Source organism: Nerophis lumbriciformis, linkage group LG37, assembly GCF_033978685.3.
Source record: "Nerophis lumbriciformis linkage group LG37, RoL_Nlum_v2.1, whole genome shotgun sequence".
NCBI classification, from domain to species: domain Eukaryota; kingdom Metazoa; phylum Chordata; class Actinopteri; order Syngnathiformes; family Syngnathidae; genus Nerophis; species Nerophis lumbriciformis.
In genome coordinates, this window is record NC_084584.2 from 19,706,240 (window position 1) to 19,720,949 (window position 14,710).

The window sequence follows — 14,710 nt, forward strand, 5'->3', positions numbered from 1 at the left end:
TACACACATTCACACACTGATGGCGGGAGCTGCCATGCAAGGCGCCAACCAGGACCCATCAGGAGCAAGGGTGAAGTGTCTTGCTCAAGGACACAACGGACATGACTAGGATGGTAGAAGGTGGGGATTGAACCAGTAACCCTCAGATTGCTGGCACAGCCACTCTCCCAACTTCGCCACGCCGTCCCCACTTGTGAGTGTTAATGACACAGCTTTGCATCAGTTGATATTCTAGTTTCAAGCATGTTTTACTCAATATAGGTCATAAAATCTCATGCTACAAGCTGTGTAATATCTTACTGAGATCATTTAGGACCAAAACCCTTAAAACAGTAAAACACTCTATCATAAAATATCACCCTTATTTGAGATATTTAATCTTACTTAGATTTCAGTTTTTGCAGTGTGTGTGTGTGTGTGTGTGTGTGTGTGTGTGTGTGTGTGTGTGTGTATATATATATATATATATATATATATATATATATATATATATATATATATAGGGACGGCGTGGCGCAGTGGAAGAGTGGCCGTGCGCAACCCGAGGGTCCCTGGTTCAATCCCCACCTAGTACCAACCTCGTCATGTCCGTTGTGTCCTGAGCAAGACACTTCACCCTTGCTCCTGATGGGTGCTGGTTAGCGCCTTGCATGGCAGCTCCCTCCATCAGTGTGTGAATGGGTAAATGTGGAAGTAGTGTCAAAGCGCTTTGAGTACCTTGAAGGTAGAAAAGCGCTATACAAGTACAACCCATTTATCATTTATATATATATATATATATATATATATATGTATATACATATTACAGTAGATCCTCACTGTTTCCAGGGGTTACATTCTGAGACCCCCATTAAATGGCGAAAAAGTGTGAATAATGGGGCTCCCAAAGCCCTAAAATGTCTGATTTTGATACTCTAAATATGCCTCTGTTATTTAACACATTTTAAATGTAGAGCAACTAAATGCATGCAGAATGTTCAAAGTGTCCTGGGGTGCTCATTTTTATTGGCATGTTGTGCGAATGATATTGACCAAAACCAGCAAAAAATGGGAAAAATAGACTTTTTAAAGAGTAAAAGCTTTAATGTTAACTAATGCCAAAGAGTATTTAATATATTGTTGTATTAGCCTTTTTACAACATTAAAAATATATAGATAAATTCAAATCAACGCTTTTGATTTTTCAGCACGTGGTTCACATTAGATAAGGTTTGGACACCTGTTATACAATATGGTGCTTAAAAACATCACATCTTGTCTTAGCATCTTCATGCTGGATAATATTGACTCAATAGACCTGTGAGTCAGCACTTGTTTTGTCTTCTAGCCTCTTTCTATTTAAGTTACTATGAAGGGGGAAAAAAAGCTGTTTACAATTTAAAGTGGAGAGTGGCACTACGTGAGGAAGTGCGACAAGGCGAGGCTCTACTGTATATTCCATCAAATATGAAAAATGGGTGTATCCTCCTTTTCTAGTTTTGGTGGGGAAACACCGCATGGCATGATCTTTTCTCACTCGCGAACCATTTTCACCCTCCACCACTTAACGATTTGTGTTACATTAAAGGCATGTTTTCAGCAACAAATGTGAGGGAATTGAGCTAAGTGTCATACAGCACCTAACTGTGTATTTGTGTTCTGTGATGCCAGTGCTTTAAAAAAAAAAAAAAAAAAAAACCCTAGGTCAAACTGACTTGAAATGTCTCACACAGCTCAATGCGCTCTGTAAAACATCCACTATAACTTGGTTCGTGGTTTAGCCAAATCAGCATGAAATCTGGTACACAGCTGTGTGTAAAATGTGAGGAAGATTTTTTGAAAAATGTGGCCGCCAACAAGCAAAACATCTTGATTCAGTCATTGACTATTTGTCTACAGTTGATAAAACTGTGCAAAACATGCTAGCATACATGTAATACAAAGTATTTAGAGCACAACCCACCGGGGGCGCCAGGAATGTCATTTCCATGACATTGTCTGTTTGACTTTGCCTTTAATGTAATATTTCATATAGAGAAAATTAGACAATTGTTTATTATGAAGAAACCAACATACACAACCCCTCATTGTCATTTCAAGCATGTGGGAATGTTTGCTTATGCCAATATATGAAAGAGTGGCACTTAACGGGTGGCTTCCTCTGTTCTAGAATGCCCAGCGGCTGGCAGCCGGAGCCCAGGTGGCGCAAACCCTCAGCACACCTGTGGTGTCGGTGGCCACGCCAAGCCTCCTGGCACAGGGGCTGCCCTTCTCCGCCATGCCCACAGCGTACAACACAGGTGATCACACTAGCTTTTCTATCCTACTGAGGGTCATTCAGGGATCTATCCCAGCTCATGGAAAATGTAATATGTATTTATATTTTTAAAAACAGAGTACCAGCTGACGAGTGCAGACCTTACTGCGCTACACGCCCTGGCGTCTCCTAGCGGCTTGTTGCCCAGCAGCGTGGCGTCTTGGCAGCCGCAGCAGACCATCTCCCAGCAACAGCAGCAAACACAACAGCAGCAACAACTTAGTCTTGCATCGCTCAGCAACTTGGTGTAAGTCCTCTTTGTCTTCTTTTACACCTTGGATGGATCCTATTCATACTTTACATTTATATATTTATACATTTCACCTTTTTCCCGACAATCACCAGCATCTCACCATTTCACACTAGAAGGTTGGACCTGGTGGGGGTTTTTTTTGTAACCCTAGCGATGACACACACACATCAGACAGGATTTGGGTCACGACTCCCCACTTTTGTTAGCGCCTTCTCCTTGAAGTGTGTATTCTTTCCTCTTGTCCACAGCATGTGGGGTGTGGACAAACAGAGCAGCGAGCTGTCTAGCCAGGTGTCCAGTCTGGCTGCCAATCTGAGGTGTGTCTGTGTGTGTCACATGTCGCCCTCTTGTGTCTGCAGGGGCACATCACACCCTAAAATCACAGGCATTAAACACACTCACTGGACACCTAATAGGTACACCAGCATTATCTAATATCCATCCATCCATCCATCCATCCATTTTCTACCGCTTATTCCCTTCGGGGTCGCTGGAGCCTATCTCAGCTACAATCGGGCGGAAGGCGGTTTACACCCTGGACAAGTCGACACTGAATGTCTCGAATAGTTGGCACCCTGGCTGGTAGTTGAACCCGTGCCCATCTGCATGAAAGGCAGCAGTGTGTACTATTAGGCATGTTACATTTATATCAATATTTACTCAAGTTTACTTTCTTCTTCCTCATTTGTAAGGGTTGATGATTTATAAGAAAGGTAACAAACATAATGGAGTTACCCCTATTGCAAAACATTGATGGAATATGATTGGGAATTTAACGCTTAAAATTAGGTGCACAAAATGTTAACTTCATTATTGATACAAACCAAGTTGCACAGTTGAGGATCTAAATGTTAGATTAAATGTAACATGTACATTTTAGTTTTCTGAAAACAGAGCAGTCATGGTATGCATCTAGGATGTACACAATAATTTACACTACTATGCCAAAACATAATGGATTCATTATTCATACTGTATATACACTGTAAACAGTGTTCACTTCATTGACTAATAATTTGTCTTAATTATCGTCAACCTATTTTTCCCTGCTGAAAATACAACAATAACAAATGCATGTAGACTTAAGACGATAACTAAATTAACTGACAAAATACTCAAAGAATAAAAATGAGACAAAAATGTTGACAAAAAATGAAATCCAATCATGTTTAATTTTGTTTTGTAGATGGGTGGGACAAGTTCGGAATATATCCAATCACAGTTCTTAAACAGTGTACATATGAAAGAGTATCCAGGAGTTAGTAACGAAGGAGAGCCAATCAGATGATTTTTCTTGTGAGATGAAGAAGTTGAATTTCTCACCACCAAAATAAAACTGTATGGATTTAACATGTTCCACGTTGTAGTATGTGTGTACACCTCCTGGCCAGCCTGAGAGGGACAAGCGGTAGAAGATGGACAGATGGGTGACATTTGCAACGCCACATATGTGTATTTGCTCCTTCTGGTTCTCCCGAGCTCATAAACAAGTTATGATGAGGGAATGCATTGTAACTCCGTTTCACGACAGATACATACCTGCTTTGCCAGAGATGTAGCATAAAAAATATAAAGTGCCCGAAATACATTTATTGGCATTTACCTGTCGAGCAAGAAATGACTATAAGATCATGCTACTTTTGTGTTAAACAATTGCATTGCAGCCTGTCTAAATAAAAGTGCTTTCCTTAGGCCTTACCTTTTATACTTTATATTTTAGTTGACTACATTTACTACAACTTTAGCTGACTAAAATGTGATATAATTTCATTGACTAAAACTAAATCAAGTTAAATGACTCAAATTTGACTAAAACAAATGTAATGAAAAGACTAACTTCAACTAAATAAAAAACTGATGTCAAATTGAACACTGGTACACAAAATATATTACATGCACTTTCACTGGTTTATACTGTCATAAGTAACTGTAGCATTAGGGTGGGATGTATTGTGGTTGTCTACAACCAGGCATCTTTATTGTTTTTGGGTCATGTTAGATTGTGCATATGTACCTAATGTTGTGGTTAATGAAGGAGGTATTTAAAGCTCAGGATTTGAAGAGAAAGCCGTACACAAACAAGCACACACATTGTCTCTGTGGGCGTTGTGTGTCTGTCAAGTTGTTGGTGTGTTACTTGTTGTTAGTGTTTGTTTTGTCAGGAAGACATGGATGTGTGATGTCTTTTTGTGGTGTGATGGTGTCTGTACAGCAGACAGGAAGAGTTGTTTGCGCTGCTCAGACATGATTGACATTATTATCGTCAATAATGTCCACGCAGGCCTCCAACCTTTTCTTTTCTCCCCACAGTCTCAGCTCGCCGTCCAACCTGCTCTTGGGTAGAGATGAGTGGTTGGGCCGGTACTGTATCCCATTTCCTTTTTCCTGTGTGCGTGCTTTTGGCTGAACCCACCCCCTCCTGAGCATGTGTGCAGTCCCTGACATGGTTTTCATGCTTAGGTCAGGCCACTCATGGTGATCATTTCACGCTTCCAGGGCCCAACAGTGCTTGTAGGTTATGGAAGTGAATGGCAAACACTTGACTCCTTTCATTGGACGCTCCCGAAGGAGTTTGAGCTAACTAATGAGCATAATCACGACCATAACATGTATTGATTGGGACTTTCATTAATACCCTAAGCCAGGGGTGTCAAACTCATTTTAGCTGAGGGGCCGCGTGGAGCAAAATCTATTCCCGCGTGGGCCCGACGGGTAAAATCATGGCATAATAACTTAAAAATACAACTACGACAACTTCAGATTGTTTTCTTTGTTTTACTTCGGCCCAAAATAGAACAAGCACATTTGGAAAATGTACATATCACAAATAATCCTCTTGACAAAACACTTCTATAGTAAAATTCTGAAGAAAAAATTGGTGCAGTTTCAAAAACAAAATGAACTTAATCTCAGAGTATCTACAAAGCAATTAGACTTTAAGTCACAGCCCAACTAAGATTGAACAAAAAACAAAATAAAGCATAAATAAAAACTCTTCTATCTTCTATCAACTACCTCATTTGTCATTTCCACATATTAATCCTGTGCTAACTCTACAAACTGTGGTAGAAACTATTCAAGTGGGTTGAGTTACTCCCTGCCTTGTAGGCATCACTGTGTAGCCATAGAAGAATAAAAGCTGTGCAATGTTTGAACAATTTTAACAAATCAAAACTACAAACTTAAAAGACTGACAGTATTGCAGTAAATCACACACTGTTCACTTTCTTTAAATTGGCACAGAAGACAATAATTTCCACAGAATTATATCAATGTGTAGTGTCTCATGCAGCATTTTAAGTGGTGTTACCAATTGTTTATTTTACTCCTGTTTGTTGGGTGTACCTCTTGCTTGGTATACTTGCTCGCCCCGGTATAAACGATTTGCTTCCCTAACAGAATTGCTATTGCGACATCCAGTGGACACATTTAGAACAGCAGTTTCTTTCATTTAAAAATGCAGCTCAATTTTACACTCTGCAAACTCATTTCGCGGGCCGGATTGAACCTGTTCGCAGGGCCGCACGTTTGACATCCGTGCCCTAAGCCATTGCAAGTACTAAATGCTACAGGGTTATCTGGGGGCATAGTGTAGGGCCGCACGATTTTGAGAAAAAAACCTAAATGCCATTGCTCTCGCCAAAATTACGATATTTACATTTTTTACATAAAATGCAAAAAAGTGCACTAACAAGTGAAGGAAGACATGTTACCTTTAGACTGTCAATCAACATATTCTAATCTCGAGGTGCCACACATTAAAACAATATGCAATATTCACTTCAAAAAACATTTAGCTTTATGCAGACAGAATAAGAGCTTTTGTCTACATCATGGTCTTTAACTGAAGAAATAATTGATAAAAACTATACAGGGATTATAATGTAATGTAATCATAATAGTGCAAGTAATTAAAAGGATATTAACTTATTTGTCATTAGTGTAGAATTGTTTACCATTGTGCTGTAACTGGAAGGTAAATACCTTTATACTAAATAAATAAACAAAAAATAAAATGGACTAATTTCTGTAGGTAAACATTATACCGAAATAGATATTGAACATCTTAAAGTGCATTTTTTTCCCAGCTGAAAAAATTTGGTTGGACTAGGGCTGGGCGATATGGCTTTTTTTTAATATCTCGATATTTTTAGGCCATATCGCGATACACGATATATATCTCGATATTTTGCCTTAGCCTTGAATGAACACTTGATACATATAATCACAGCAGTATGATGATTCTATGTGTCTACATTAAAACATTCTTGTTCATACTTCATTAATATATGCTAATTTTAAACTTTCATGCAGAGAAGGAAATCCCAACTAAGTCAATTTAGCAAAACTGTATTTATTAAACAGTTAAGCAGTGGCACAAACATTCATGTCATTTCCAAAACAGAAAGTGCAAAATTGTCAGTCATTTTAAAACAAGCTATTAGTGCACTTTTGTGCATGATGTCTCTAAGATGACAAATCTAAACAACACTAAATTAAAGTGCACTTTTTGTACAGAACGCCACTACAATAGTTTAAAACAAATAAAGTGCACTTTTGTACATGATGTCACAAGATATTTCAATAACTGTCAAATAAAAATTAGCTGCATAATAGGAAATACAATAGTGTACGTCGTTCGCTATGTGGTAGGTTACTGCGGACGTTATCTCTTTTGTTGTTTACTTTTTTTTCATACGGTGTTGATCTGTAAATGTTTGCCTCGGCATTTTGATGGTGTGGGTGTGTGGCACCGAACGGAGATGTTGACATGCGGAGTAAGCACTCTACATTCTCTAGCTGGTGACTTTTCAAATGATGCTACATATTAGCAGTAATGCTACTTTTAGTAGCAATGCTTTTTCCCCACACTTGACAAATTACGGTTGTCTGTTCGACATATTCCCACTTGAAGCCAAACCACCGCCAGACGATGGACGCCGTGCTGTTTTTCTTGGGAATTAATTATTCCTTCATTTGTTACCAGATTCGCACCTTCTTTCTCTCGTACAACCACTTGCACCACAGCTAACTTTAGCCATGCTGCTACCACCTCTCTGCTGCGCGAGGCGTACACGTATGACGTGACAGTATGGGACGTATGTAAGAAGGTGCGCTCGCTGTCTGTGAGAAGGACAGACAAGAAAGAGTGGGAAGAGCCTGCAGTGTAATGTCCACAGCTAAAAGCAACTGCGTGTTTACTTGTGCAAAACTTGTCCTTCAAAGTTGGTCTTTTTATGTAATTTAGTGAAGTGGTTTACAAAAAGTAAACATGGTAGGCTATAGGCTACCAGGAGCTAGCAGCTACACAACAGCTCAGCGCGCAATCGCACACAAGCTTGACATACATAGTAAGTGTCGTATTTTGAACAATATTGCATTCTAAAATAAGTATCAAATGATTCTAGTTGTATATTATACGTACAGAAAAGTATTAGAACGTATCCAGTAACAATTGCGTCCACATCATTCATCTTACTGTGTCAGGAATTATTGTGGCCACTAGGTGCCACCAAAAGACAATTTGTCACTTCAACTTAAAGATGGCATAAGTCTATTATAGACCGTCAATAATAAATAGCTTAATGCTTCTCATACCCACCGTTGTTCTCTCTTTGACTAATTTCACTTGTTCAATTATTTCTAACATCCCACACTTCGAAATAATAAAAGTTTGTATGATTCCTGCTTATATTGTATCAGATCAAAACTCAAGGCTCCAATATCGGTATTGTATCGGAAGTATAAAAAAAATAGTACTGGGACAATGCTAGTCTTTGGGTTTGTATTGTCTCGCATATGATGTAAATAAATGGAAATAATCTGTTTCTGGGTCAAACTATCACCATCATAACTAACCTTTAAATGAGTGTATATTGAACACTGTTGTAGATTTACTGCTGAGTCATGTGGAAGCATAGGATAAACTCTGCTTTTTCTTACTCCCTTTCAGACATGTTGGATTGTGAATTGGACACGATATATATATTTAAATGTAAACTTATGTTTAAAATTAAAATAAATGTCGCTGCCATATGAATTTAGAAATAAGTTAACTACGGTTTATTGTAAAATGTAAATCCAACAAAAGAGTTGTAAAAAGAAGTTAACCGCAATAGACTTTTTTATTATTTGGAAGAAGTGTCAAAGAATGTCAAGAAACAGCAAAACACAGATTAGATCATTCTTTGACCTAAACTTTGGGCAACATTTTGACTTTAAAGGCGTATTTGTCCTGAAAACTGCAATTTTTAAGGACAAAAGCGGTTCTATTACCGTATTTCATGTTTTGATGTTCTGGCAGGAGTTTGATGTATTTTCTTTGTTACGGTCTAGAATCAAAATACAAAAATTGTAGCTTTCACTTCCAGAACCTTCCTGTTTGTTTGCTCTGTTGTCAGCATCAGGGTCCTTGATGCTTCTCAGGCTCAAAAATGGCTTCCGTGTTGATGCCATGTCTTTTGTCTGCTAGTGAATATTTGTCTGCTATGTTCCCCAGGCCTGTGACACACATACCCCAGGGCGCCATGTTGACGGTCAACACCAGCTCCGGCGTGTGCATTAAGTCTGAGCCAGTATCGCCTGGTCGTGACCGCAGCACTCCTTGCCCTCCTCCGGCGCCGCCACCTTCCACCACTGTCACACTGACCGCACCGCCGCAGTACCCAGGTTCCCTGCTGTGCCTGGAGCCCCCGACCGGGCGCTCACCAGCAGACAGCGTGAGCAGCAATGCCAGCTCCTTCGAAGGCAGCGATCGCGAAGACACGGGCGGAGGCGCTAACATTGTAACCGCCACCGCTACAGGAAACGTTGGGCCGGGCCGCTCTGACTTCAGCCCCTCGCCGGAGCTGCTGAGGGCATCCAACGAAGTGGAGCAAGAGGGCGGCAACATCAAGCGTACGAGATTAGATGCCTGGGTGACATAAGCCAGGAGACGCTCCTCACAACAAGAAGGTTTGAATGGCACTTCAACACAACACACATCACAACACAACATTCTTACTAGTAACACAACATCGTACGTTTGAGACACAATCACACGCTTCTTTCTGCTGACTCACTTGTTTGTGGCGTAGAGACAAGCGAGCGAGGAAGAGGCACCACTTCCTGCTTTTCCCCAAACAGGAAGTATTGATAACTGCCACATTAACTATTAATCAGTGGAGTGCCAAGCGCCCCCCCCTCCGTCCTCCCGGGGACCTCAAATGTCTCGCTCACGGTGCACGGACACTGACCACCTGTCACTCGCGTCCACTTTTTGTCTCTTCAGCTTTTAACGGCCATGTTGTGTTCCAGGTGTGTCGTTACCAACTAGCTTTGATGTCCTCTCTAGCGCACCAACAAGCTTGGTTTCTTTTCTCCTCGCCACGCTTTTCTATATTTCTACGTCTTCAAAGCTTTTTGGCTTGATGCGTGTGTCTGTACATACAGTATATTTGCATAGACTTTGCTAGCTAGCCCTAAAAAAAAAAAACAAGCAATGTGTCGACTCAGTGGATCTGCTTATCATAATTATTCTAAACGAGCGTGACTTGGATGTGTGTCTCTAGATGGCCATGGCGTGTTGGTGAATCTATTTAGGCCTGCTTGGTTGTGTTGTGGTCATTGTTTTGCTACACACTTTGAGAACACGCACACAGCACACAATCACTTGGCACATGTTCATATCTTACACACATTTAGCGCTTTTTCTACTTCAAGACATGAACTGTCTTCTTTGATGTCATTTAATATGAATTTGTTCAATCATTTCAGCTGTGTGTGTGTGTGTGTGTGTGTGTGTGTGTGTGTGTGTGTGTGTGTGTGTGTACACACGTTCTATAGGAAATAGATGCCTACTATCCCCAACCACACGGTCACTAGACTGTTAGTAAGCCCCACCCCCTTGATTGTCACACACAGAGCTAAATGTGACAAGTAACATTTTTGAAAAGACATTTTTAGCAGCTATCCTAAACAAATGTAAGCGCAGACTGTTATTGCATTATGACACAATCCACCTTTTAAAACTCTTTTGCTTTTTTCAAACTAGTGCTCGCTCTGCGCCATGCCAGAATCTCCGTGAAAAAAGAGAAAAGGGTGGGACGGAGGATGCCAAGTTTATGCCAACAATACGACGCTATGGTCACGTAGCCTTTAAAGTCAACGTTGAACAATCGCTGTTCAAATTTGACAGAATTAATACTTGGACTAATGCAAAAACATCCATTGCAAATTTGTATTTTTGTTTTTTCTCACAAAGAAATTAATGTACGGTATCCAAAAATCTTTGTTGACATCTTTTTTCCAATGAAAAAAAGAAGCTAAGTTTGGAGCTACATACTTAAACTGGTGAATATTATAATAGTGAATATTTCCATACCAAACATTTTTTGGCACTTAAAGCATGAATCTCAACTTTTTCTTTAAAAAATACAAAGAATAAAGATGTTAAAAATACATTTGATTAATAATATTTTTGTTCACAAACAAAAGTTTGCGGCTGTAAACAACATACCTTTCTATGGGAGAGAGTTGAAAGTGGGGTTACCAACTCCCTGGGAAAAAAACCCCCAGCACAAACTTGTTGTCTGGCTGATTAACTTTCTGTTCTTTTTTCTGAAAGGATGTTTAAACTATTTGACTCTATCCTGAATTCAATTAGATGCAAGTTTTGGAGTATTACATCACATGGTCAAAACTAATTGTTCAATAATATTTTTTTCCTAATATCTTAAATATAAAACTTTACTGCTAAACAGAATAAAACTATCCATTCAATGGTGTGTATGTTAATTTAACAACTTCTATAACGCCAAGAGAGTAGAGTTGTTAAAAAATGACAGTAACTAGAATTAGTTACTAGTTACTGTCAGTGATCTATTTGTAGCTTCCCTGTCAGACAAAAACGAGCTCCAAACTAACCTCATGGCTTTTTTTTTTTCCAAAATAAAATTTCACTACGGTTAAAAAATAACGAAGTTACATTTGGTGTCTGAAGACCAGAAGCGAGGTTAACTCTTGCTAGTGAGCTTGCTGCTTTCCAGGCAAATATTGAATAATGATGCCATAAAAGTGTAATGCATTGAGTTTGATGGGTGAGCGATCAGAAACGTTAGCCTCAATGAAACAATTTAAACTATTTTTGATTGTCGCGTGTAGGGATGCAACAATTACCTGTTTAAACTATTAACCGTCATTAAAAAGACAATGGTTATTTAACTGCAAAGACTCCTCCACACTGTGTGTTTCAGCCCTCACTCACTATATAAACAAACGTTATTCTGGTACGGTATATTCGGCACAACCTGAACGGAACGAAAACAAAGTTGCCAGCGGTGCACTTGCTTATACACAACTATGGAGAGACACGCTAGTATGCTACATTAGCTTCAAAATGGCAAAAGGACATGAAAATGAGCAGGGAGTCATTGATGACGATTGCTCAGCCATTTTAAAAACTTGGGTCTAATATGTACAACATTGTGCAGCTTTACACACCAAAGTAAAGGTAAGCTGTAATAACTGAGTTCAGTTATGTTATTAGCAAGTTACTTCATGAAGAATTGAGTTAACTATAAAGGTGTCACTTACAATCAGGAGCTTAGCATTAAACTAGTGCTTCTCATTTATTTTCTATTACACCCCACCCCATTCTCTGTTGCGACTATAAATAGTGTAATTTGTCTATAAAATTGTTATAAGTACACCTCTGCATAACATTGTATCCTTAAGATTAAAGAATAAATAAATATTGATCGACTAACGACAACTTTTTTTGTCAGAAAAGATTTAAAGTGCACCAATTTGCCTGAAATGTAAGATATATACAGTCGTGGTCAAAGGTTTAATACGCTTGTAAAGAACATAATGTCATGGCTGTCTTGAGTTTCCAATCATTTCTACAACTCTTATTTTTTTGTGATAGAGTGATTGGAGCACATGTTTTTCACAAAAAAACATTCACGAAGTTTGGTTCTTTTATGAATTTAAAATGGGTCTACTGAACATGTGACCAAATATGCTGGGTCAAAAGTATACATACAGCAACATACATTATCAATTTTGGTGATGTAGAAAAGTTACAATCAAATTAAATTAGCTGCATGGCATGGCCTCTTAACTGCATGTGAGTGATTATGATTGATGACACCTGTTGACTTCTCTGAGCCCATTTTAAATAGGGCTCATGTGATGCAGTCATTAGATTCGGTTACAAACGCGACAATGGGAAAGTCAAAGGAACTCAGCACAGATCTGAAAAAACGAGTCGTTGACTTGACCAAGTCAGGAAAGTCAGTTGGAGCAATTTCAAAGCAGCTTAAGGTCCCAAGAGCAACTGTGCAGACAAATGTTCGTAAGTATAAAGTGCATGGCACGGTTTTGTCACTGCCACGATCAGAAAGAAAACACAAGCTATCACCTGCTGCTGAGAAAAAATTGGTCAGGATGATCAAGAGTCAACCGAGAACCACCAAAAAGCAGGTCTGCAATGAATTGGAAGCTGCTGGAACACAGGTGTTAGTGTCCACAGTCAAGGAAGCCCTTGCTCCAGAAGCGACACCTTAAGGCTTGTCTAAAGTTTGCTGCTGATCACATGGACAAAAATAAGACGTTCTGGAGGAAAGTTCTGTGGTCAGATGAAACAAAAATTGAGCGGTTTGGCCACAATACCCAGCAATATGTTTGGAGGAGAAAGGGTGAGGCCTTTATCCCAGGAACACCAGCCCTACTGTCAAGCATGGTGGTGGTAGTATTATGCTCTGGGCTTGTTTTGCTGCCAATGGAACTGGTGCTTTAAATGGGACAATGAAAAAGGAGGATTACCTCCAAATTCTTCAGGACAACCTAAAATCGTCAGCCCGGAGGTTGGGTCTTGGGCGCAGTTAGGTGTTCCAACAGGACAATAACCCCAAATACATGTCAAAAGTGGTAAAGGAATGGCTAGAATTAATGTTTTAGAATGGCCTTCCCAAAGTCCTGACTTAAACCCCATTGAGAACATGTGGACAATGCTGAAGAAACAAGTCCATGCCAGAAAACCAACAAATTTAGCTGAACTGCACCAATTTTGTCAAGAGGAGTGGTCAAAAATTCAACCAGAAGCTTGTGGATGACTACCAAAAGCGCCTTATTGCAGTGAAACTTGCCAAGGGACATGTAACCAAATATTAACATTGCTGTATGTATACTTTTGACCCAGCAGATTTGGTCACATTTTCAGTAGACCCATAATAAATTCATAAAAGAACCAAACTTCATGAATGTTTTTGTGACCAACAAGTATGTGCTCCAATCACTCTTATCACAATAAAATAGGAGTTGTAGAATTTATTGGAAACTCAAGACAGTCATGACATTATGTTCTTTACAAGTGTATGTCAACTTTTGACCACGACTGTATATCCTTATTTAAACTACACATTTTTGACTTGAACCATTTGATACTGAAAAATAAAATGAAAGAAAAATGAATGCAAATTGATCAGCCACATGAACTCAGGAGCAAAATATTTAAACATTTTAAACTACAAAAAAAGTAATAAAACAATTTGTGGGGATTTTCTAAAAATCAAAATGAGGAAATCAGGATTAATGATTTAATGACTATGAGCACATTTTGCAATGCACCGCTGTTTGAAGTATGATACTGCATTATACTGAAAAAGCATGTTCACATTTTTTTCTTATATCAGAATCACAATCAGCTTTAACACAAGGAATTTGATTTTTTAGACTTTAACACAAGGAATTTGATTTTTTAGACTCTTTGTTCAATGCAGTTTCAATGGTTGCTGCTTGTAAAAGGTAACAAAACTACACTTTATTCTCCCCTCACTGAATGTTGTTTGCCAAATATGTAAACAGTCCTTTGAGTTAAATTTGAAAATGAAGTCACTTTAAAACTAACCACACTAGAGAAAGTACATTATACAAGTGCACATACATGTACGAATCATGTTAGATTAATATCATTTGGAATAAACAGAAAAGCAATACATTTATGCATGATGAAGGTAGAACTCTTAATGCTGCTAGCTTAATGCTAACGTACATAGACAAGCCTAGTCAAAATTAGCACGGCCAATCGCAGGCACACAAACTGTATATAAACACTCCTTCACACCCACATTCATATCTACGGACAATTTGCTACGGACATATTTTTGTAATGTGGGCGG

General features: G+C 39.0%; 1 protein-coding gene across 10 annotated transcripts in view; it reads left to right on the forward strand.

Moving 5' to 3' along the window:
- Positions 1-14,578, forward strand: part of LOC133577284 (myocyte-specific enhancer factor 2D homolog) — a 38,944-nt gene extending 24,366 nt beyond the window's left edge. For 3 of the 10 annotated variants that reach the window (XM_061930957.1, XM_061930960.1, XM_061930959.1), the window contains 5 exons: positions 2,150-2,279; positions 2,375-2,543; positions 2,798-2,866; positions 4,860-4,910; positions 9,049-14,578. In XM_061930957.1, the coding sequence (XP_061786941.1) occupies positions 2,150-2,279; positions 2,375-2,543; positions 2,798-2,866; positions 4,860-4,910; positions 9,049-9,475 (846 nt within the window). In that variant the 3' untranslated portion in view covers positions 9,476-14,578. The remainder of the gene's footprint in view (positions 1-2,149; positions 2,280-2,374; positions 2,544-2,797; positions 2,867-4,859; positions 4,911-9,048) is intronic. The other 7 variants (XM_061930963.1, XM_061930964.1, XM_061930965.1 and 4 more) reach the window with 5 other exon arrangements.
- Positions 14,579-14,710: the final 132 nt, after the last annotated feature.